The 23,942-nt window shown below is 42.2% G+C and overlaps 1 protein-coding gene across 10 annotated transcripts; it reads left to right on the top strand.

Moving 5' to 3' along the window:
- Positions 1 to 297: 297 nt before the first annotated feature.
- RABGEF1 (RAB guanine nucleotide exchange factor 1) lies at positions 298 to 23,240 on the top strand. 10 transcript variants are annotated; one of them, XM_017832511.1, is made up of 11 exons: positions 298 to 383; positions 9,989 to 10,174; positions 12,129 to 12,295; positions 13,316 to 13,435; positions 15,537 to 15,557; positions 16,210 to 16,376; positions 18,101 to 18,182; positions 18,912 to 19,044; positions 19,449 to 19,540; positions 19,890 to 20,146; positions 21,097 to 23,240. In XM_017832511.1, coding segments are annotated over exons 1-11 (1,626 nt in total). In that variant the 5' UTR covers positions 298 to 381; the 3' UTR covers positions 21,496 to 23,240. The 10 variants fall into 10 exon arrangements, with proteins under 10 accessions (XP_017688000.1, XP_017687999.1, XP_017688004.1 ...); XM_017832510.1 differs by having other exon boundaries at positions 16,207 to 16,376; XM_017832512.1 differs by lacking the exon at positions 298 to 383 and adding an exon at positions 745 to 789 and having other exon boundaries at positions 16,207 to 16,376.
- The last annotated feature ends 702 nt before the right edge of the window (positions 23,241 to 23,942 follow it).

The raw sequence follows: 23,942 nt of genomic DNA, 5'->3' as shown, positions 1-23,942 counted from the left end.
TCTGGATTTGCTTAGCTGGCTGCTTTCAGAAATATGTTTCTGAAGTAACTAAAATACCATTTCCTTGCTGTCCATCTGTCCTGTTGTTTCACAGCAGGATGACTGAGACCCAGTGTGTGGCAGGGGAAAAAAAAAGACCACAACCAGGTAACTGAGAATGGGAGGAGAAGTGAGTTTGAAATAGCAGTGGCTATTTCTCTGTTTGCTGCAGTCAGCACAAATGCAGCTCTGGGGCAGGGCCTGGCTTTGGGGCGACAACAGAGGAGCTGGCCTGGGGGGGGGTGTAGAGAAAGGGAAGGGAAGGCAGCCGTTCCCTGGGCTGGAAGGGGAGGAAAACAAGAAGCCGAAGAGAACCGTGGATCTATTCCAGGACTCAGGAACATGTACGTGTGTGTAACAGCCCCGGTGCTGCCGTTCAAGGGCAGCTCTCCCGGCGCTCGCCCTTCCCCGGCTCCCGCTCCCGCCGATCCCCCCTCAGGGCGGCGGGGCCGCTCCTCCCGGGCCGGCCGGGCTCCGATCCCCCCTCAGGGCGGCGGGGCCGCTCCTCCCGGCCCGGCCGGGCTCCGATCCCCCCTCAGGGCGGCGGGGCCGCTCCGCCCAGCCCGGCCGGGCTCCGCTTCCTTCCGTGCGCGGTCCCGCCCCGGAGGTGCCGCCCGCCCTTCCGCCGGAGCGGAGGGAGGGCCGGAGGCAGCGCCGGGCCGGGCCGGGCCGAGCGGGGCCGCGGGAGCAGCGCAGCCGAGCGGGACGGGACGGGACGGGACGGGACGGCCCCGCCGCCCGGGGCAGCCGGTGAGAGCCGAGGGGCCGCGGGCCCTGCCCCGGGTGCGGGGGCTGCGGGGACCCTCCGGTGTCGCCCACACTCGTTATAAGGGTCGGGGGTCGGTGTCCGAGGGGCTTCGCTCTGGCCCCGCTCCCCGGGGCTGGGCGGGGGGTCCCCCGGGCCCCACAGGGCGGCAGCGTCGGGATACACTAAACTTAACCTTCCTCCGTGTGCAGCTCCTAAAACTAATCTTTATTATATATGTGTATATATATTAATACCATGGGTGTGCTCCAGCAGTTAAGCAGGTGCCACTGATACCTTTCCCAATATGCCCCCCCAGCCTGTTTTCCTGATGAGTTCCTTGTGGATCAATGAGTTTTTGGCTTTTTTCTTGTGAGTATTGCCACTGCCCGGCTGAGGGTTAAAGCCCTTTAAGCTCAAGCCAGGTGAAGTTGGGAGTTTTATTTAAGATGCCTCTGAGCAGTGCGTTTTGGATGCTTTTGTAGGCGTTTGTCTTCTTCCATGTGCAGCTCCTAAAACTAATTTCTTTTTATTACATGTAAATATTTTTATATTTTTTTAATATACTTTATGTGGTTTTAAAGAAGTTCTTTTTTTTTTTCTTTAATTCCATGGGTCTATTTCCATAGTTAACAAGGAGCAGGTGTCACTGATACCTTTCCCAATATGCTCTCCTTCCCCCCCACTCCTCCCCGCCTGTTTTCCTGATGAGCTCCTTGCGGATCAATGAGTTTTTTGGCTTTTTTCCTGTGAGTATTGCCACTGCCTGGCTTCTCACTGCACGGCTGAGGATCAAAGTCCCTTAAATTCAAGCCAGGTGAAGTCTGGAGAATATTTAAAGATGCTGAGCAGCACGTTTTGGATGCTTTTGTGGGTGTTTGTCACTCTTTGAGGCACTTTGCGTAGTGTTCAGGTTGTTCCTTCCAGCAGGGAGTGGCTGTACCCTCAGAGAGGGTGTGAGATATTGAAAGATGAATGACGTGCTTGGAGTCACAAAAAAATTCTCTGAGGGGTTGGTTCAATGCTGTCCTAAATCCTGCTGGTGTGTGGCAGGGGCAGCATCGTTGTGATGTGGAGCTGGGTTGGCTTGAGGGGGTTTTAGAGGAAAAATTAAACTGCTTTGTTTTGGTTTTTTTGGCCGAGTGAGGCCCTAATCTGGCCCAGTGCTGGGAATTAGCAGCGCTGCATGGTTTTGGAGAAAGGGTCACTAAACTGTTTTTGAAGCAGTGCTTTGTGATGGCAGTACCTCACACCAGTACTTTGGGAAGAGCACTGAGCTGCTCTTGGCTTTCCAGTTACTCAAGACTCCTTAGAGACCAATGACCAACCAGCATAGAAGGACGGGGTGATTTCCAGGAACAGTGCTTTACTCTGGAGTTGGATGTGTTGGCCTTCTGGATGTGGTTACACAAGTGTTTTGCAGCAGGGAGGATTAGGAAGAGAATTGTAGCTCAATGGAATGCTTTGCTGACCAAAAAAAAAACCAAAACAACATAAAATAGAATGGAAGAATAGGATAAAAAGCCAAATATAGCGATTCCCAAGACCCCTTTACTTACCCCTTTACACAACAAACTTGTTGATTATAAGCTTGAAGATAGTCCATGATTCTGGTATTTAATTTTGTTCTGCAGTGTTATTTAAGATAGAACAGTCTTTCTTAGCTCCCTCCTCCCCCTCTTGATGTTTGCTATATAATCCCCAATTATGCTTGGGTTTTTATCCAGGTGATTAACTACTTGTGATCTAAAACTAGACCTAAAAATTATGCTTGTGAAGTCCTGCTAAAATGCTGTAACGAGTCAGGTCTAAAGTGTATAAGATGTTTTGAAGTTTTTCTCTGAGGTTATAGCCAACTTAAATTTAATCTGTGCCCAGGTGAGCGTGGCTGACACGTTGGCAAAACATAGTGTGGAGAAGAAGCTTCTGAGGAGATTTTAGAAGTTTTAGCTAATCCTCTTCATCTTCTTGAATTGCCAGTGAAAGAGTGCAAAGAGTTTTTAGATGTCTCCTGTGATTTCATTGAAAAGCAGGGTTGTGAGTCACGTGTAGATGGTGAGGCACAGTGTTAATTCATGAGTGTGTGCTACTCCTGCTGGTAGCTGAGTGCTCATGGCTACAGGCAGGAGTTAAGGATTTAATGGGGACCAACAAACCTGTAGCTTCAGGCCTCTGCTGACATTTGAGGGGGGAAAGCACATCTCCAAGCTGAGTAAACTCTGAGCTCTCTGGGCAGCGTTGGAGCCCCGTGACCATGAGGTTTTGGAGGTTTTAAGTAGTGGCTGCAATTTCCCCTCCAAATGACAGTCCCCAGCAGTGTGGTTTGTTTGAGGTGGCTGCTCAGCCCTTGTCTGGCATCACAGTAACGACTGTTTGTTTCCTTGGGATCATTTTTTTATGTTTATCCAAGGAAACAACTGCTGTAGCTGGAATTTCTCAACTGCAAGAAAGGGGCACGTTAAAACTGTGAACACAGCAAAGATAGCAGCTGGGTTTCTTGCCCAATTCCCAAGTTGTCTAATGGCTTTTGTATTTTCTGAGATCATATTGCCCCACCCTTTCCTTTGGAGGAAATTAGCTCATGTTTAATTAGCCTTCTGCTAATTACATGCCTGAATGTTCGGGGTTACACCTGAATCACGACTATTTCAACACGTAGGTTGCTCTTAGGAGTTTTGTGGCATTTGGGTCAGTGATTGTTTTTTTGGATTAAATACGTTTTAAGGGGCCTTTTCCACTGGCAAAATACACAGTTGTTAGAGAACTTAACCCTGCTCCATCCTTCCACCCCCTCAGTTTCAATGCACTTTTTAATCTACCTCGTAAATTTATTTTTAGTAAATGAAGTTGCTTGTTTCTCTCTTGATCTGAAGTATGATGTAGCATTCAGGCACCAGTAAAACGTGAAACAGCAGCACTTAATGTAAGCATTGTGTGTTCGGAGACTTCCTCAGTTTTCCTACTTTTCCTGCTCTAAAATCCCACGTCTGGGAATGGCCATCAATGACCAAACAGCTGCAATGAGTGATGAGATGTTGTGAACACACTTTGATGTTTTTGAATAAGAGAAATTAAAGTTGTGTATTAAGTGCTATGAAGAAACTTGAAGAGCTGAATCACCTTTGCTTGGGTTCAGTGAAAGGACTGGTGTGGGTTGTTGCCAGTAGTTGTGCCAAAGGCTTTTTGAGAAGATTGTTGGTTTCATGGAGGAAAACAAAAAACCCAAAATAACAACAGCAAAAAGAAACCAAAACAAAGCCACAACCCAAAACAAACCCGTGCCTTATGAGTCTGTTTTGTAAGTGTTTTCCTGATTTAGATACATTCATTAATGAACTTTGTTACTAATAGTGAAACTCATTTACGGAACAGCCTTGCAAAGCTGTAATTTCCAGCGTTAGTGTGCAGAGTTTCTACCAAATTGTTTTTGGTAGCTTTCAGTAATTATGTATTGCCTTGCAATTGCCTCTTACCAGAGGTGTTTATAGATTGATTAAACGAGACCCTTCCTATTCAGCTTTGGTGTGTGAGCTTTTCCAGCCAGCTCTTCTCTCAGAGGTGACCTCAGCAATCCAGGACTAATAAATAGTTTATGACCCAGTCGATATCTCGTCGTTGTGGTGGTGACACAACCTGCACCGGCAGTAGAGGGACCTGCCGGCTCCAAGCCTGGGAGCTGGAAAAGAACGAGGAAAACAAGCTGGTGGTGCTGGAGCCCATGGGAAATCTGTACTGCTCCTAAACTGTATTTCACACAGTGCCTTTCCTGAAGCCAAAGCTGTGTCTGCAGTCTTTGGAAACCCTGATGTGTTATGAAAACTATCTCGGGTTTATTGCTGAAAAGAAGGTGTTATGTAAGTTTAGTCTTTCATGTGTGCATTAAATCAGCCCTCAGTGACAGATCCTGTTTGGATTGAAGGAGCCCCTTTTTCCTACCACATAAGAGCTAAGGATGCACATGCTCTTTGCTGTGACTGATACCTGCTTTAATAGGTTTTTCTGATTTTTTTTCTGGCTATTTTGTGATCTGGTCTGTGTGAAAATTAAAATACAATCCTTTCTGTGTCATACAAAAGGTCCAATGTCCTGGAGCAATGATTGCTGCTCCTTCAGTCCCCACTGTGGGACAAAAATGGGCTGAGGGTTTATGGACTCATAACAAAATTCGTGTTTCCCGTGTCTTAACCCCTTCTGTGTTTTCTTTAGTAAATCATCAAAGGCAGATCAAAGTGTGTGCTGGGGAAAGTGATGTGGCTGTCAGCCAGAGTATTTTGCAGAAAAGTTGGTTTTGCTGGTTTTGTTCATGGTCTGCTTCCCTGGCTGTGGTAACTGAAACCCTGAACTGTTTGCACATCTGTTCTCAGTTTCAGTTCTGACAGAGGCACAGAGGAACTGGTAGGCAGGCAGCTGGTTTATCCTTCCTAAAAAAAAAAAAAAAAATGGTGTGAATTTCCATTTTCTGGAGTTAGAGCTGTGATTTGTTGCATGTTCTTCTTGGATGACAAACTCCACAGGAAAAACCTGGGAGTGTGAGCAAGGGATGAGAAACCTCTGAGTTGGTATTGCGCTTTTTAAAATGTATTTGCTCTAAGTAAATAGGTGAATAAAAGAAAAAATTTAGGTAAGCCTAGGCACAAGAAAAATGTGTTGATAGGAAGATGGATTTGACAGCTTCAGAATAAATTGCATTAAAGCAAGTAAAAAGCTAATTTTGAATCAACCCACAGTGGCTTGAGGTTTTTTCTCCACATGCCAGACATCATAAGAAAACTGCTGTAAGGTGCTTATGAGAAAGTTGGAGAAGGAGATCTGATCTGTCATCAGAGACCTTTGATGTGCAACCCTTCAGATACATCTGAGTTAAAATGAATCACATGCCTCATTTACCAGCTGTGCACCAATATTCATCTGCTCCTGATGTCTCTGCAGTTTGGAAAAGCAAAGCTGGACGTGTGGAACAGCCTGGAAGGACGTGGCCATGGGCAGCTGAAGCTGTAGCTGGGGTGGGGACCAGCCTGGGGATGCTCATGGCAGTGAGACAAGGGGAGCTCTTTGGTGTCCCCACAGCCTCGTCCTCTGGGGGCTGGGGTACAGATGCACTGCTTGCCAGCAGTGGGACAGCTTTCCATGTTGTGATTGCCCAGAATAAATCCCCTTTTTCAGCCAGGCTGTAACAGCACATTTGCAGTGACCCTCTGAGGAGCCCCACACACGGGGTGTGAGGTGGAGCTTAAAGATCCTGATCATGGAAAGGAGTTTTCCATTTTTCCATTTCAGAGGAGAATGGGAGGCAAGAAGCTTTTACTTGCAAATGAGTAACAAGGGGAAAGGGATTTTATAAATTAATAACTAAGAGCCCATTCTTTTTCTAAACTCTTCAGAGGGATGTTGCTAATTAACATAGATATTAATGTGTGATGAGGTGTAGTACTGGTACAGAAACCCTTAAAAGAAGATTCTGTACCATGGTATTTGTGAGGGGATGTGCAAGGAGGTGTCATTTCCCTGCTTTCCCTGATGGTATTCACAGCAGAGCTATTTGAGGCACTTAAACAAAAGCAGTGTATGAGTATGTTTTAAATTACAGGTGTTTGCTCCTGGGAGGGAGATGTGGTGCTTTTTGAAGTTGTCCAGATGTGTTTTAACTGGGATGCAGGAGATGCAGGAAGGATGTTTGGTGTAAATCACCTCTCCAAATTTTACTAGTTACTTAGTTATTATCTTCTGATACTTTATTGTCCTTGATTAGTTTTGTGGATTTTTTTGGCTGAGTTTTTCTGTTGGTTTGGGTTGGGGTTTGGTTTTTTTTTTTAATAATGTGGAAGTTTGTTACCTTCTTTACTGTTGTTTTCCTGGCTTCTCAGTGGTCAGGTGGTATGAAAGCTCTTCAGAGTTGCCTGCTCTCTGACTCCAGGAAAACAACAAATTTGTTCTCTGTTTTGTATTATGTTGCTCAGAGTTGAGCTTTGAACAGGCCATGCACGAGTAAAATAAGAGGTCTGACCATGCAAAATTAGTGGTGTGACTGTGCAAACACATCAAGGACTTGATCTTTGAATAAGGAATGATACACCTTTAGCTGAGGTGGGAGGGAGAGAAGGGAATCGAGAAGGGGGGCGGAAAAAGCATTTTGGACACTCAGAAGTCCCAACAAAACATTTCTAGGTATGCAAGATCATAAAGTACACAGTGATTTAGCTGTTGACAATTGGCTTGAGAGGGTTTTTTTTGTCAGTTTAATCAAAACTCGAGTTGTTCTGCTCATTAAAACGTTAATGCTGACCCGTAAAAATTGGCTGCAAAACTTTTTTTTGTAATGGCCTTTTCTGTTTGAAGGAGGCAGAAAGGCTCTGCTTTATGTGCAGCATGTGACTTCTTCCTATTGATTCAGGGTGACCTCTTCAGCCCCTGGATCTGGAGCTGATGTAACTGCAATCGAAAACACTTGAGAGGGAGGGAACAGAACAACTTTCTAGTGCCTTGACTTTGCAGCTGTTTACAGAGCTGGGGAAAGCTGCTGGACTTTGACACTAAACAGAACCTTATTTTTAGCTCTGGTGTGCACAGAGGGTGAGCGGGATGCCAGAGGTAATTGTGGGTAAAGCTCTGTGGGCACAGAAAGCTGATTTTTGTGCATCTCTGGAGAGAGTGAAAGTGCACAACTGGCATAGAAACAGCGCATGGTGGCTTCCGGAGAGGCAGAAGTTATTCAAAACATCTGAGTGTCTGGAGCACGGTGCTTTTGAGTAAGAACACACACCTGAGCTCATGACATGGGCCTGCAGACTGCAGTGGCAAAGCTGTTGTGACTGCTGTGGTGGGGGAGAGGAACTGGGCTTTATTTCCTTGGGTGCTACAGAATTTCTGTGAAGTTCGTGTTATGAAGATGGTTTTGTGTGTTGTGTCTTCATAGCTCCCTGTGGTTTACAGTGAAAACATTGAGACTGCTCAGCTTTACCAGTAACGGCAATATTGAGCATTTTAGGCACGTTGGGTTTTTTTCTAGTACAGGCACCTGCAATAGAAGCCTCTGATCAAAATGCTGCTGCAGCTTCTGGTTTTAAGAAGTGGTCTTGAAACTGAATCAGCAGCAAGTAAAGATTTTCAGGCTTTTGCTTCCCTTTTCTTTTCAGAGTTGGTGGTAAAGGGCAGGTGTGATGCTCTGAGAGTGGGCTGCATGTCCAGATAGTGCCAAGGTGCAATTTCTGTCCCAGGCTCTGCAGCTGACAGACAGGAGGTGTTTAATTTCTGGGCTGTGAGGTAGATTGTCAGATAGATTGTATAACATACACCATCAGTATGTTATAGCCTTCCTTGAGCAGTCAGTAAATGAAACCAAAATATTTTTGTGAAGGCAATGTATTTATGTTTCTCTGTTAGTTTGTCCATATGGGAATGAAGTAAAGCTCTCAAATATTTAAAATCTAGGTTTTGGGATTTTTTTATTATTTTGCTTTGCAGAAGCACATTAATGTCTATTTAACTGTCAGACATTTCAGAGGGAAAGAAAAGAATATTTAGCTGCTCTCTGTCTATATAAATGTGAAAATGTATCTTCATAAATTATGCCGTTAGGAGACTGATTCCTTTAATATACATGTCTCTACAATGAAACTATTTTTAGATTATTTTTCAAAACTCATTACTTCTTTCCAAGATAGAAAAGATGTTAGTGAAGAAGGAGTCTTAATGGATAAGATGGAATATTCCCCCCTCAGAGAAAATCATGTGTGTTTCCTGTTACTGTACTTAAAATAACTGGATTAGATTAATGGGAAATGTTAAACATTATCAGTCTTTTTAAGTGGTTGATCTTAGATAATCCATCTTGGAAGAAAATAGCTGTTATTTCCTCTAGTAGAAAACTGTCAGTGGCAGTGACAGTTGTGCATCACATCTGTTTTGGTGGATGACTCAGGGAGGAGTTTGGGGCAGAATTTTAGGGGAAAACAAGATAATTCTGACAATCTGCTGCTATTCTTCAGATTAAGAAAATCACTTTTCATCTTGCTTTCCATCTATGGCATCTCCAAGTGTGTTCTGGTTGCCTTGTGTGATCTGAAGCCATGTGCTGGAGGGGAGGGCAGGGTCTTCAGACTGTGGGGCAGTGTTGGTTTAAAAATCTGCTTCTCCTGTTGCAGGAAGGATGTCCTGGGGCACCTTTGATTGCCAGTGTGAGAGCAGTTGCTGAGGTGTTTGCTCAGCTTACAGAAAGCTCTCTGCTGAGAGTGGCAGAAAGAAAAAGGGACTGGATTTGCTGGTCAAGACCTGCTTTCCAGTGCCTCGCTGTGATATTTTGTGTGTGTTTGTGTGTTTGTCAGTATTGTAATCCAGATATTAATATTTGAATAGGCAGGCCTTAGACTTGCTAATGCAGGTGATCCTGTGCTGCTTTTCTCCTCAAATGAATGCAGCATTTAGCATTAGAACACAGTATCTGAGGTGCCTTTGGGAACAAGCTGGCATGTGGGATGGTTTGTGTCAAGGGAAAGGAAGAGGAGGGCTGGATCCTTGCAAGACAGGCTCGGCACAGTGGTGGTGTGGGCACGAGAATCTTTTTGTAGCAGTCACTATATATAAATTCTGTAGAGCTGTGCTGTGTGCAGGCACCCAGCTTAACTCTGGAGTAACTTGAGCACTGAAGGAAAGGGAGATGCACCTTCTCCACGTTAGTGTGCCTGGCTGGGTCAGCTCGGATACCTCCCTGTGCTCTGAAGACATTCTTTGTATCAGACATGATACCTAAAGCCTCACCAGTGTGATTCTGTGCAGTCTGAACACAAACTCATGTTCATTCTGTCTCTCACTCAGCCTGCTCCCTTCGTTGGTGGTTGGAACTTCCTATATATATTTCTTTTTTCCTCTGTTGCTTTGTGCCTGTGACTGGTAGAACAACGTGCTGGTGAGATCAGAGCCTGGGGCTTTTCTCCCTGAGTGTGAGTGGCACTGCTGCTGTGCCCCTGGGCCAGCCCTGGTGCTGTTTGCAGGTCACAGCTATGCAAACACATGCTAATGCTGGGCTGGCTTTGGGGCTCCCTGCTTATATAACTGTGCTCTTCCTCCTCTGGCATTTATTTCGTTGCTATGGAACTGTTAAATAATTAAAACAGGTGACTTCCTTCTGAAAGGCAGACCTTCAAAAGAAATTATTTCTAGCTGGCTGTTGCCATGTCTCCGACTTTAACCCTTTTTCTCTTCAAACAGGAAGAAAATGAACCTGAAATCTGAACGCAGAGGAATCCACGTGGATCAGTCGGAGCTCCTGTGCAAGAAGGGATGTGGTTACTATGGCAATCCTGCTTGGCAGGGATTTTGCTCCAAGTGCTGGAGAGAGGAATACCATAAGGCCAGGCAGAAGCAAATTCAAGAGGATTGGGAGCTGGCAGAGCGGTAAAGAACCCCCTTTATTCCTTCAGCTTTTGCAGTAGGGTGACTTCACTAAGTACTATTCCTGGCTCCTGTTTTCTAGTCCTATTTGCTCTGGCTCAGTTTCATCACAAGTTCTCATATTTGACCTTTCCAGGAGGAATTAAAACCTTCCTCTTGATGCAAAGATGAATATTTATGACATTCTAATTTAAGAGGATTCAGAAGAAAGTCTATGAGTAGCAAGTGTAAACACCCACCTACCTCTCAATAAATACTTTGACCTAATTTGCATACTTAAATCTGTAATTTTATGTAGCAGTTGGAAGGGTGGAAGTGACAATTTTGATTAAAATACCCCTGCCTCTGGGGTTGGCAGTTATTGTCTTGCATAGCCAGCACCATGGTTTTACATTTCAGCAGCTGATTGAAAAAAATGGTTTTAGCCTTGTCTATGGTCGTTCTTTTAAACTGCAGGGTTAAGCCCAAAAGCATCAAAGCTTTGGCTTTAATAATTTAGGTAATTTTTCTCTAGCAGTTATTTTCTGCAGCACAGTTTAGCTTTCTTAGTGTGATAAATGCTTGACCCTAAAAACGGGTGTTAGAGGTATTCTGTGCTTGGGTGAGAAAATACAAGCAGCTACAACTGCTTTTTGTTGGAGCTGGGTAGAGCTTGGAACCCTTTGGAGACCTTGAGTTACCCAGTGATACATTAACCAAGGTCACTGAGGAAGGAAGAAAAGTTATTAATTAAGTGCACTGGAGGAGGTGGCATCTGTGGAAGGTCTCTGAGTTTGAGTTGGGTCCAAACTGATGGTTACAGTTTGGAAGCCCTAAGTTTTCTGGCATCTCAAAGCCTTTGAAGTAGTTACTTGGTTTGTTTTTTAAATTCTCTTTCCTGTCTGGCACTGGAACAGATTAACTGCAGAGAAAGTGTTTGGAACCTTTTCTAGCCCAGTCCAAAGGTGCCAGGACAGAGGACATGTCATTTTATAACTCTGCCATAAATTTGTCTTAAACAGTTACTAAGAACTTAAGTATTATTAGAGCAGATAGTTATGCTGTCAGTCTTGTAACATCTCTGTCCAAGGCAGTGGGGTATTTAAGGAGTTCTTCAATAAGTAGCTGCTCAGCAGGGAGATGCTAAAGGCACAGATAAGCTGTGATTGTTTATTGTAGTGCACAGACAGGCTTGTCAGCACAGATAAGATACAATTCCTGCCTCAAGAGATTGCAGATCCAAGACTATTTATGGTCCATCCTGAGCTGGATGGATGTTTAAAGACAATGGCTCAACCTTCTAGCATCTTGAAGGGCAATATAATTTAACCTATTTTAATCTTCCTGCACAGGAAGAAGAGTTGAAGGATTGGTACATTTGGCCTTCCCTGCTTTGTACCTGTAGATTAAAAGCTGGCCTTGGTCTCTGCAGAGCACCCAGCAGAGTTGCAGTGAGGGGGTTTACCCCATTCCTTCAAGTTTATTTATTACTAAGACTTAGAAAACAAATGATGACAACAATGATGTGTTTCCCAGAATATTTGTGAGATTGTGACAGGCTGTTTCCCTTCAGTGAGGGGGTAGAGGATTGAATTGCCTGTGGTTGTGAAACTCAGCCTGATGCAGGGAGGGAGGCCCTGAATGGATTTTTGGAAATCCTCCCACAGTCTGTCCCCTCACTTTTGCCTTATAGAATTCAGGGCTGTGACATGAGGGGAAGGTGACCATGATTATACCTCAGTCTCCTCCCTTTTGACCTTACTGTTTAATCTTCCCTGGACATCTTGACCTTTCCCTCACTTGGACCATTGCACCATGGAAAAGGTGGATGTCATGTAGCCAAGGGAGGAAGCAAGAAATGAAGATGGGCATAGGGGAAATCAGTGTGTCAAATGAGTAATTAATTATTGCAGAGGAAATTAGCTTATTTGTCTTGTTTTTAAGCACTTAAATTAGACCTTTATTTTTCTAATTCCAGGCTTCAGCGTGAGGAGGAAGAGGCCTATGCCAGTAGTCAGAGCACCCAAGGGGCCCAGTCACTGACCTTTTCAAAGTTTGAGGAGAAGAAAACCAATGAGAAAACACGAAAGGTCACTACTGTGAAGAAGTTCTTCACTGCTTCTTCCAGAGCAGGAGCTAAGAAGGGTAACTGTCTCCTTTGCTTTTAATGGTTCTGTACAACACGTTAAATTAAAAAGTGTTTTTGACAGATGTCACGTTCTAAAAGGCAGAGGGAGTGCTCTGTGGTTTGACTTTAAAGAGGCTGGAATAGTGACACTTCTGGAGAGCGATTGCTACTGAAAACACAGAAAAATGTGGGCTTTTGAGTGATGCCAAACAATCTTTTAAATAGAACTGTGCAGTCCTAAACCTGTGGCTGTGTTTGTGTGCATTCCACAGGAGTTCCTCCACTAAAGTATAGCATAAAAGTATTCCTGGTGGGGGTCTGCCACTGAAGGACCTTGTTCCTCTGACATATATCCTTGCTAGATTCATGAGTCAGCCACAGTGTCATGCCATGGTTTAGGAGTTGAAGGGGAATATCTCCTGAAGGAAGCAGGAGAAAAGGTACTGGCTGTCAGTCACCTCGAAGAAACTGGTATGTCTAAGTGTGATAGAAACACTGAGATAACATATCAGCTGATGCTGCCATAATGGAGCACTTTGACAGCCTTAGCAGGAAAAATGGGATGTGTAAACAGGGTGCCTTTAACTGAAAATAAATGTGAGACTTGTAGTGTTTGTGTGTATGTGGGTTGTGAATACCAAGTTTGCGGTTGTCTGGATGTTTGTTCTACAGAGTGTGTTCCAACTAAGAATGATTAATGGCACTGATGTCTTTGCACAGCAACAGCTTAGACAGGCAAAAACCAGAAAATGCTGGGCTGTGGAGTAGGAATTCCAGAAGGGAAATCAACACAAATCTCTCTTAGCCTCATAGACAATGCATTTCCTTAATAAGAAACATGCCTGAATTTCATCCTGGAATTGTCCTGGTGCATGGCAGCAGCTGGCTACATGAGGCATTCATTCACCTGTGTAATTAAAGCCTTTTTTTTATGTTCACTCTTCTCACTTTTCCATATTTTCTTTTTTTACCCCCCTGCCACCTCTCCTGCCACGCTCCTGCTCTCGGTGTCCCGCTTGCTCTCGCGTTCATTGCAGCTGCTCAAGAGAAAATCGTTAAGCAAGGACAGCCTGGGAGGGAGAGAAATGCTGATAACATTCTCAGGGATTTGAAGGAGATTTTTACTCCCTCCTGGGAACTGGCTTCCCCTTCTGAAGGTAATGCAGCACAGCCTGAGCAAGCTGTCTGCCTGGTTTTAGTGAGCTTACTTCTTAGTTGGGCTTTGCAAAGTACAAACTAGGGTTGTGCCAGTTCAAACTCGTGCTCTTGAACATGAAGATGACAAAAAAAGCAAGTCCAGCATCTTGAGGTGAACTTGAATGTCTAAACCAGTTCTTTGCTTTTTGGTAGGGAGAGTACAAGAATAAAGCTGAAGCTTCTTTGAGCTCCACCTTAGTGTGACTATTCTTTCAAAAAATAAGAATTTTGTAAGAAGTAGCTGGATCTTGTGCTGCTTCACGTTTTTTTATCAAAAAAGAATTCCAGATTGCTGTTCTAAATCTGATTATAAGTTGAAACTGCTGTTTCAATTTAATAGTTGACACTTCATGCACTTTTGCATTCTCAAAACATCTCCAGATGTTTGTTATGTTAACCAAGAAGACAATTTCATATCAAGAGAAGACATCCTAGTTCCATTTACACCAAAAGGATGCCAACCCCCTTGATGCAAACAGCTTCAGGAGCTCGTCCTGTGTTATTTGTGTGCAACTCTGACTTGTTGTGCTGACTAAAGAAATTTGAAGATGTACCATTCTTTATTTTGCAAATTATATGGAGAAGATGAGTGGCTGTGTGTAGCAGAGCTAATGACAAACCCTTTTTTTATGTTCCTTGCTTGGACTCAGATCCCTGACCGTGGCACAACCATAGTGAATCACTGGAGTGCTCATGTTCTGCTGTGACAATTAGCATTTCTGTAGAATGCCTTGAGAAAGATTTTACTATTAATAGTGTTTGCTCCTTGTGAAGGTGATCCTTTCTTAACTCCTCCAGTGCTCTTCCTTTTCATTTGGGGCATATTTCCTCTACTGGGTTCTCTTTAACTTGGTCAAATGGTATTTCTTTTCCGTAATCGGCTTCTTTTTAGTTGGACTTAATTCTCTTAGAGCACGTGACAAACCTGAAAATAGTTTGTTGCTGAAAGTACATTTGTTCCTGCAGTCCTTAAGTAATCAGTGCATATTGTACAGATCAATTTTCCTTAAACCAGGATTTCAGCTCCGAGATTAATGAAGCTGCAACACTTCTGAGTGACTACAAGTAGTTCTTGGTGTGACTCGTTGAAGACAGTTCATTCTAACATTGTTTTTTAATGCTTAACAGTAATCTGCCTCAGCTGACCACATCTCTCTAATAACTAAAAAAAAAATAAAAAAATCTGTTTTCAATTTGTGACTGAAAAAATCATATTCTTTATGGTCAACTAGCAGAATGAGGTTCATTATTTTTATAGTAGAGTGAACTCAGTGTTGAAGTAAGTAAATAAATCTTCAACTGTACTTCAGACTGAGATCAGTAATTAATCATGGAAGAAATGTCATATAATTCTGCCCTTCTGAAAGCAGACCTGCTTTCTTTGTGTATTTTTTCAGAACTAGGCTTCCTACTTATTGGTTATCTAATATGAAATGTGACAAATTTAGATCAACATGCAGGAGTGGTCACCCTTCAGCCTGAACCCTGTCCAGGCATTTGTATTGCACTGCTGGGAATCTTAAATATAAAGAAATCCCCTCTGGAAAAATGTCCTTGTGGAACACGAAAGGAGGGGGTTTTTTTGCACTTTCTGTCTCGATTGCTACAGTTGGAATTTAAATATTTGCTAAACCTTTTCTGTTCTTATCGCTTAAATACCATAAATGTTCTAATGGTGCCTGACCAAATTATTACCCAGAGAAGGTTATGCTGAAGTCTTGTGCTTTGGTCAGATGAACAGTGTTTGTTAATCACTGGATGACACAGCTTTGAATTTAGTGCTGAGTCTTTTTAAAAGCAAATAACAACAAACAACCAAACAAAAAACCCTAGTAAGATACCTTAAGTATATTAATCCCATGTATTTCTTTTTATTTTGGAGTTCTGCATGTGTGCTTATTGAAACATGGATTTTTTGCTGTGCATGTTAGTATTTTCAGATTGAAAGATTTGTTTGTATCGTGTTGACCATGAATATTTTCATGTTTTCTGTCCCTCTGCTGCTTGCTTTTCACCATGTTCATTTACATCATCTCTATTCAATCCTTCCATTTTGAACAGTGTTGGCTGGCAAGTTGAAAGGTGGGTGAACTAAACTTGGTTAGTGAAGGTATTGGAGCAGCAGAATTAACTTGCAGCTTGGAAAATCTTGTGTTTTGTGTGGGGAAAAAAAACCAACCCTGTGGTTGCAGCTCTCTAAACTTGCATCCAGTGGTGTGTGCAGTGTCCCTGGACTAGAACTGCCCAATCTGCTGCTCCCTGAGCTGGTTCATGAGCCAGTTGGATGAATACTTGTGTTGGTGCAAGCAAAGGAGCAGAAATTAGAGGTGAGGGGGAATGGAAAAGGGACCACTCCATTATCTTAAACTGCTGCAGAATCCTGTCTGGAAGCCTTGATCTTATATGGAGATAACTTACCTGGGAATGAAAATGTAAGAAACCCAAAAGCAAACCCACATTACAGTCATTTGCTGCTATAAAAAGGCCATTAGTGCAAATGGGTGTGTGGCTGAAAATGTTTCCTTTCCGTGGAATACTCAGTTTCCTGGAGTTCTGTTTAATAATATCCATCATTTCACTGGCAGAGCCTGAGAAATAAACGATCAATCTTCTGCACAGTTAAAAAAAAAAAGAAGAAAAGACCAACCTGAAACTTTAATACCTGTTAAACACTTGCTGAATTTATCCATCAGTGTACAAAAGCTTATCTGATGTGCCCAAATTTTCCCAGCAGAGATCCAAGAAGCCAAGGCTCCCAGCCCTTCCATAAATAGGCAGGCCAGCATCGAGACGGATCGAGTGTCCAAGGAGTTCATAGAATTTCTCAAGACATATCACAAGCCTGGACAAGACATCTATAAGCAATGTAAACTGTTTTTGGACACAATGAATCATAAAAGGGTAAGTCCTGCATGCCTTTTGCATCAATCAAATGGGGAAACTGGGGAGAGATAGAGAAAATGCTGCACTTCTTCCAGCAGTTTGGATTTTATGGAGTGTACACAGGAGCCTTCAGGGGATGTGCTTAGTCAAGTGAAGATCTCAGGGCAGCTTTAAGTTCTGGCTGCCTTGTTTTTTGGTGTGGTGTGTGACCAAAGAATCCTTCCAACCCCAGTATCTCAGAGAACTTTCCTTTGCAACCCAAATAAATTAGTCCTGAATAAATCCCATATATATTAGTCTGTTTGATGGTTTTCTAGATAAATATGACTTGTGGAAATTATAAGATATTACATGCTGAGTTTTTAGATATCATGGGATCACCACAGAATGGTTTGGGTTGGAAGAGACCTTAAAGATCATCCAGTTCCAACCCCTGCCATGGGCAGGGACACCTTTCCCTAGCCCAGGTTGCTCCAAGCCCCGTCCAACCTGTCCTGGAACACTTCCAGGGATGGGGCATCTTAAGTCTAAAAGGTTATAAAGATAATACAACATCAACCCACACATCTTTTATTTGGGGAACAGGAACTTGACTGTACTTTTCTTTTTGGTATGGAATAAGGGTTACATCTTCATTTTCCTTTTAAAAAAAAATCAATGGTTTTGAAATATTAATCAGTCTGTAGTGCCACCTACGGTTGGAATGAGTCAGTATTTCAGCACAACTCTTTTCTTCCCCCTTCTCCTGCCTTTCCTGCTTAGTATGTAGTTACTCAGGTTGTTTCCTCAAATTGGACTGAATGTTAAAGGCAGTTCTGATGGAATCTTACATTCCCTCTACTCTGAAAACATCTTGAAGGCTTTTTTTTCTTTTAGAACTTACTCATTCTGAGTTTCACAAACTGAGAGTTTGTGAAAACAGTGTGGTGTTATTATTGGTTTCAAATACTGATGGTGCTCTCATTTCCTACTTCCTTGATAGTTTGTGCTGGTCAAAAAGAACTCAAAACATACCATTTGCTATCACACACAAACCAGAGCTAAAATGCAGCACTGCCAGCAGAGCTGAGACTTTGTGTTCAGGGCAACTGTCCAGTTTTTGCCCTTAGAGAATTCAGATGCCAAGTTCTCTCTCCATCTTTATAAGTGTAGCTTTATGATGCTATTTAATGGTGAAAAATGACTTGATCAGTAAAGTTAATTTTAACCCTTCAAACCTCTGTTATGTTCTTCAGGAGCTCGGTTAAGTAAAGCCCAAAAGACAGTGTTGTTTTACAAATAACACTGTGAATGTATTTCAGAGTAACTTTATCATTAGAAATGTTTACTGTATAGATACTCTTTCAAACTATGATTTGTGTTCTTGGGTTTTTGATACACTGTATAAAATCTTTTAAAAATTAGAGGCAAAATAGGGACAAACTTTCTCTTAGTACTCTGTTATTTTGTCAGCATTACTCAGGGATGTGCCTGGGGAAAATGGCATTGCACCTGTCCAGTCCCATTGCTAATATTTATCTGTTCAGCAAATAAATGCAAGTCTTTCACATGTCAAAGAGCCAGTGTGTCTTGGTTTCTCATATTTTTTAATATAATTTAGCCAATATAAACACCTCTGATGATACCTTTGCATTCTCAGACTGTTACTGCAGCTGGACACTTTCCTTAAACAGAAACAAAACATCAGAGGTGTTGCTGCCAATCCTTACACACACAGACACCTAATCTGTGTTCTGTTACAGGACTTAAGTATTGAGGAGCAGTCAGAATGTGCCCAGGACTTCTACCAAAATGTAGCAGACAAGTTACAGACACGTTGGAAAGGTACCAAGTTCCTCTTCCTGTTGAAAAAGTGATTATTTGAGGCTCAAGCCTCTTGCATTTTCAAGTAAAACTCGAGTAAAAATTGTAAAATATTACAGCATTCCAAACCAGCTTTCAGAAATGCTGGTAAAAAATTCTAGTCCCATAGTTGGAATTATTCCCAGTTCTGTAAAGTTTTGCAGTCTAAATTATTTGTTTGTACAGGTTTTGCTTGAAGTCTCTAAAATTTGGTTCAGTTGTTTTAATTTTTTTGTTTGAAGTCCAATACTGTTTGTTTAAAACTGAAGGTGAGTGTGTAGCCTCCACCCAGGTAACAAACAGGCTTTGGGGCCTTGTGTTACCCTGTAAAGCTCCAGCAGCCAGTTCTGCTGGGAACTGCTTTTGTGTGTCTGGTGTGTGGAGAGTTTTTCAGACATAAACAGCAACAGAGGACTTGGAGGACCTCACTGGATTTATTTTCAAAGGATGACAATATTCTTGTGAGCTACAAGCAGCTGAACCTGCTCTGTGTGCTGAATGTGCTTCGTTGTGACCCTCTGGCATGTGATGTTCGACCCATTATATTTTTGCTTCTGCTGTAGAGAGAGAAAATGCTCCAATTATGTCCATCCTGTGTGAGCTCAGGTTGGCTCGAGTCAGTCGTATTGATTTGATGATGTTGGGGTCAAATTGTATTAAATCTTCAAAGGAGCCATGGAATACTTCATTTATGGGATTTGTACCTTGCAGTGCCCCCTGAGAAAGTTGAGAAGGCAATGGATCAGATTGAAAAGTACATTATGACTCGGCAGTACAAATATGTCTTTTGCCCTGAAACAACTGATGATGAGAAGAAAGACCTTGCTGTCCAAAAGAGAATCAGGTAATGCTTTAAAGGAAAAATAGTTGAGTAATCCCCAGTCCTGTAAATGAGCTCTGAATCAAACATGTTAAAAACTTCGTGCTGTGCACACAAAAATGGCAAAATTGTTGAGCAGAAAGGGTTAAAACCACCCTATTTAAAAACCAGAAGAAATTAAGGGGATGGATAATGGAAGTTGCTACACTGGGAAAACCAAGTGGTTTGCTTTTGTTAAATTATGGCAAAAGTAGAAGAAAGTATTTCTTCTGAAAATAAATTACTTCAGTGGAATAAACTGGCTTAAGGCTGGACTAGTGCCTCACCCACACAAAGCACTCCTTGTGCCTTGAATTCAAGAAGCAGCTGGTTTCAAACACCTGAATGTCACTGGCACAGAAGAGTTTAACACTTCTGTCCTCTCACAGGGCTTTGCACTGGGTGACTCCCCAAATGCTGTGTGTTCCTGTCAATGAAGAAATTCCAGAAGTCTCTGATATGGTTGTAAAGGCAATTACAGGTTTGTGAATGATAAAGTTTACATTTGCAGCTTCAAATTTCATCTCTCTTACTTATAGAGAGTCGATCACCAGAGGGGGGTCCAGGCTGTTAGATTTGCAGGAGTCTTTGTTGTGTTGGACTGGGATATCACGTGTGAGGCAGGAATAATTTTTCCACCACAGAAGTGTTTAGGCCTAGCTGATCTGTTTGAAACACTTAGACTGAACCAAGAGAAGGTCGAATAAACAGATACTTTTATGGAACAGCAAGAACCATAGATAGAAATGATGCAATATTAGCATTGCCTGCTCATTCAGGTGTCTGATTAATCCACTTTTAATGATCTGAGAACTCTTTTTATCTTACAGATATTATTGAAATGGACTCGAAGCGTGTGCCCCGGGATAAGTTAGCCTGCATCACCAAGTGCAGCAAGCACATCTTTAATGCTATTAAAATCACAAAAAATGAACCAGCCTCTGCTGATGACTTTCTCCCAACACTCATATACATCGTTCTGAAGGGGAACCCGCCCCGCCTGCAGTCCAACATCCAGTACATAACACGCTTCTGCAACCCCAGCAGGTTAATGACAGGAGAGGATGGGTACTATTTCACCAACCTGGTAAGGGCAGGAATAGTCTGGGTTTTATACAAGGAGCTTGTCTTTTGTTTGGATATAGGAATTGCCAGTAAAGGGAAACATAACATAAGGTAGAAAAAAAAATTAAAATGGTGGTTGAGGTTACTTAGAGTACAGCCAGTTCTGCTGTGTTTTATCTCCTCTCTCTTCCTTTTCTGCTTTCCAAACCAGGAAGTGCTTTTCTTTCTTTAGAATATTAAGTCCTTCGTTTGAACAGTCTGATGCTAAGACTGTGGTGTATTTTCATTCTGCCAGGAAATAAGTCCTTTCTATTCCTAAAATCCCAAGTCTGGACAGTGCAGATGTTACAGATGCAAAGTTTCCTACTTGCAAGAGCCCATGAGATTTTTCTCTTGAAGGGGCTGCAGAACTAGACCATTAATTTGTGGAGGTAAACAGGCTTTTTAAAGCTCCTGCAAGAGGTGTTGATTGGTGTGTTCTGCATTCCATCATAAAGCAATTTGTGAGGGAAGTTATGTAGTTGAATGAAATACTTGGAATATTAAAATTTTATTTCAGTAGGAGCAGAGAATCCACAAGATGAGATGGGGATTTGACATTGCTTCCTTCAGAATATTAAGAGCATGGCAGATCTCTGCTGATCAGATTATTAAATATTAATTTAGTGCTCTTGTCTTGTTGTCGTGTTCCTTCTGTTCTCCCACCTCCCAAACACCCTGAGGTGACCCTGAAGTTTGGAATGTACATTGCCCAGTGAGTCAGTGCTGTTCAACTGAGTTTTTGACTTCTTCAGACTTTGGGGAGAGGAGAGAGGCATATGAACTGTTTGGTACAGTGAACTTCTGGAAAAGATCAATCTGCTGGGGCATTAAAAAGAAATAACCAGTTACTGGTCTAACAGCAGGATCAAGAATAGAACACACACATTCCAGTCTGTGGCTTGCAGTGATCTCTCTCTGTTTTGTTTGCAGTGCTGTGCTGTGGCCTTCATTGAAAAGCTGGATGCTCAGTCTCTAAATCTAAGCCAAGAAGATTTCGATCGTTTCATGACGGGTCAGACGTCCCCGAAGAAGCAGGAGTCCGACAGCTTCTCCCCTGACGTGTGCCTGGGGGTTAAACAGATGTGTAAAAGCTTAGACCTCCTCTCTCAGTTGAATGAGAGACAGGAAAGAATTGTCAGCGAAGCCAAGAAACTTGAGAAAGACCTAATAGATTGGACTGATGGAATCACAAAGGAAGTGGAAGATATTGTTGAGAAATATCCGTTAGAAATAAAACCAAAAAGTCAAGCCTTAGCAGCCATTGACTCTGAAAATGTGGAGAATGACAAGCTGCCCCCACCACTGCAGCCTCAGGTGTATGCAGGATAATTATCAGTGTTAACTCTGAGAAGCAGCATTATCCTCACCTAGTACTATCTGCTACTTGGGAAGGGAAATAAATTTAACGCTAAAAATCAGACGAGCTTAAATCAGTACATTTTTAAAGGTACATTTTTCTTTTTGTTAAGTGTAATGAATTGTATTTATTTTAGTCGAGTAGATTTCTATTAGGCTTTTGTGGGTTTTTGAACTGAATTTAAATTTTCTACACAAACTGGTGTAATTTTTAAGCAACACTAGTCCATTGACATCTTTCCTGGAAGCTTCCTTCTAAGCATGCACTTACTCGTTTTTAATGATTAGTTTAACCTGAATCCGAGTTCCAGCAGAAACTCAAAAGGTACCAATGTTAGTTTGAATTCATTCTGTAGCTGTAAAGATGAAATATATATTGTAAAATATGTAAAATTGTAAATAGATTTAAAACCTGATGTCTCAACTGTGCATGACAGCTTGTGTATGAGTGAAAATGATCTAAAAGTGTTCATTTTAGCACCTTTCAGTTACATCATGTTGCAGTGTAAAGGCAAAAACACTGTTAGTATTTGGATAAGCTGGATGGGAGAACTGATGAATTGCAGTGGATATTGTTGTAATGATTTGAAAACTTGACACTCAATCTGCTTTGTAAAGAAAGAAGTGCTATTTAAAAAATGACATTTCCCTTCATGTAAACCTTCTCCCTGCTTTGTCAGGACACCTGGTAGCCTTGAGTGGTGCACAAAAGTGCTGATATTACTGCTTTGGAAGAGAATGTGGAGCCAGGCTTCAGAAACAGGAAGGAGTATTAGTATTAAAAAATTACATAATGTGGAACAAGAGGTGGGAGGGGAGAAGATCATTCAAGAATTGCACCAAAAGTGGCTTTCTCTTCTGGCATTGCCTGGTCATTTCCAAGTGGGATAAGTCTCGGTTGCTTTTATGACAATCCTGGTAGATAAATAAGTTCATATAGTTAGAGGTTGCTTTTTAGAAGCATGAGCAGAAAAATGCACTTTATTTTCATGAAACATCAATCTTCTGATCTTTAGTTACCCCTTTAGCAAAGGGATTGACCTTGAACATCAAGGTACACATGGCTTTGTGTCACTAAAGGTTTAGATCTGTGTATTTCAGGAATAACAGCTCACTCCACAAAAAAAGTAACCTCTTGCAATATAACTTTTTTATGCCAGTGAAACATTTTATATATCATTTGAAGTATCTTCCAGCTAATCCAGTTCTGCCGTGACTCCTTTGTGTACCTGAGATATTGAACATGGAGCTGCTTTTAAGCAACGTTAAGTTCTTACCATCAAGGAGGAAAGTACCTACCTCTTTTATTAAGTTCCACTGCTTTAAAACACTGCTCTATTAAATTTGCACTGCAATAATTTCAGACCACGACTGTGATTTGTCCCTTCCTGTCAGATGTATTTATCCTTACAAACTATGCATCCCTGGTGTTCCAGATAACCAGCTCCCCAAAGCACCACTGCTGAGGTGCAGCAATGAGCTCACTAGAAATTAAATTGAGATTTCAATTATTCAGTGTATCCATGTGTCACCGCGCCCAAATTGCTTCGGATCTGACCAGTGCTTGCAGTAAATAATACTGTAAAGGCTTTAGTTTTTAAACACTAGGTGCTAATTCTGATATCCAGGTACACAGGTTTTCCTGAGGCAGGGTGGGGGGGAAGCAAACTTTTAGCTATTGTGTAAATTACCATGTTTAAATAAAAGTGTGTACATTATGCCCTTGTTAATGAGTTCCTGAAAACCTCTTCACCCGGGTTTTGTTATGCTGTTAATGATTAATGTGAATATAATTAGGGCTGCTTCTGCATTCTCTGTGATTCAGAAGACAGCAATTCTCAGCCATTCAAGTGCAAGTCTGGGTAAGTTTTTTTTTACTTTGCAGAAAGGTCATTGTAGTGATTAAGCACTTAAGGATTTACTGGTGCATTTGTAACTGAAGTATCTTTTATGCATATGCCATCTTGTTATCAAGCCACTAAAGGGGGAATGTTTTCAGCAAACAAATCGGGCAGGTAAGATGGATTTCCAAACCTTACTTAGCAGTCAGAAAGCAGGAGTGATTTCCTCCTAGAAATAATCCCTGGGCAGGGCTGTAGTACAGGGGTGCTCTGTTCCCACAAGTTTGAGTAAAAGACAGTGAGAGCCCCCAGTTCTGCAAAACATTATGGAATTGTATCCATGAACAAGTTACTTGTGAAACTGAGTTGAACTGAAATGTGCTCTTCCAGTGAATTGAAATACAGGTGCTGTGCTGTGGTGAGTCATAGTACTGGGGTTTTTTTCAACAGCCCACTGCTTGTTCAGTGTCACTGAAAACAAAGACTGCAGCTCATCCTTGGGAATCAGAATTTACGCTGTAAAATACTTCTTTGCATGTGAGCTCCCTGTTTTGTTCAGTAAAGAAGATATTTTACAGG

Source organism: Lepidothrix coronata, unplaced genomic scaffold, assembly GCF_001604755.1.
Source record: "Lepidothrix coronata isolate B3197 unplaced genomic scaffold, Lepidothrix_coronata-1.0 Scaffold203, whole genome shotgun sequence".
NCBI lineage: Eukaryota > Metazoa > Chordata > Aves > Passeriformes > Pipridae > Lepidothrix > Lepidothrix coronata.
Note: the sequence above shows the minus strand (reverse complement) of the source record. Positions and strands in the feature narration are given on the sequence as shown.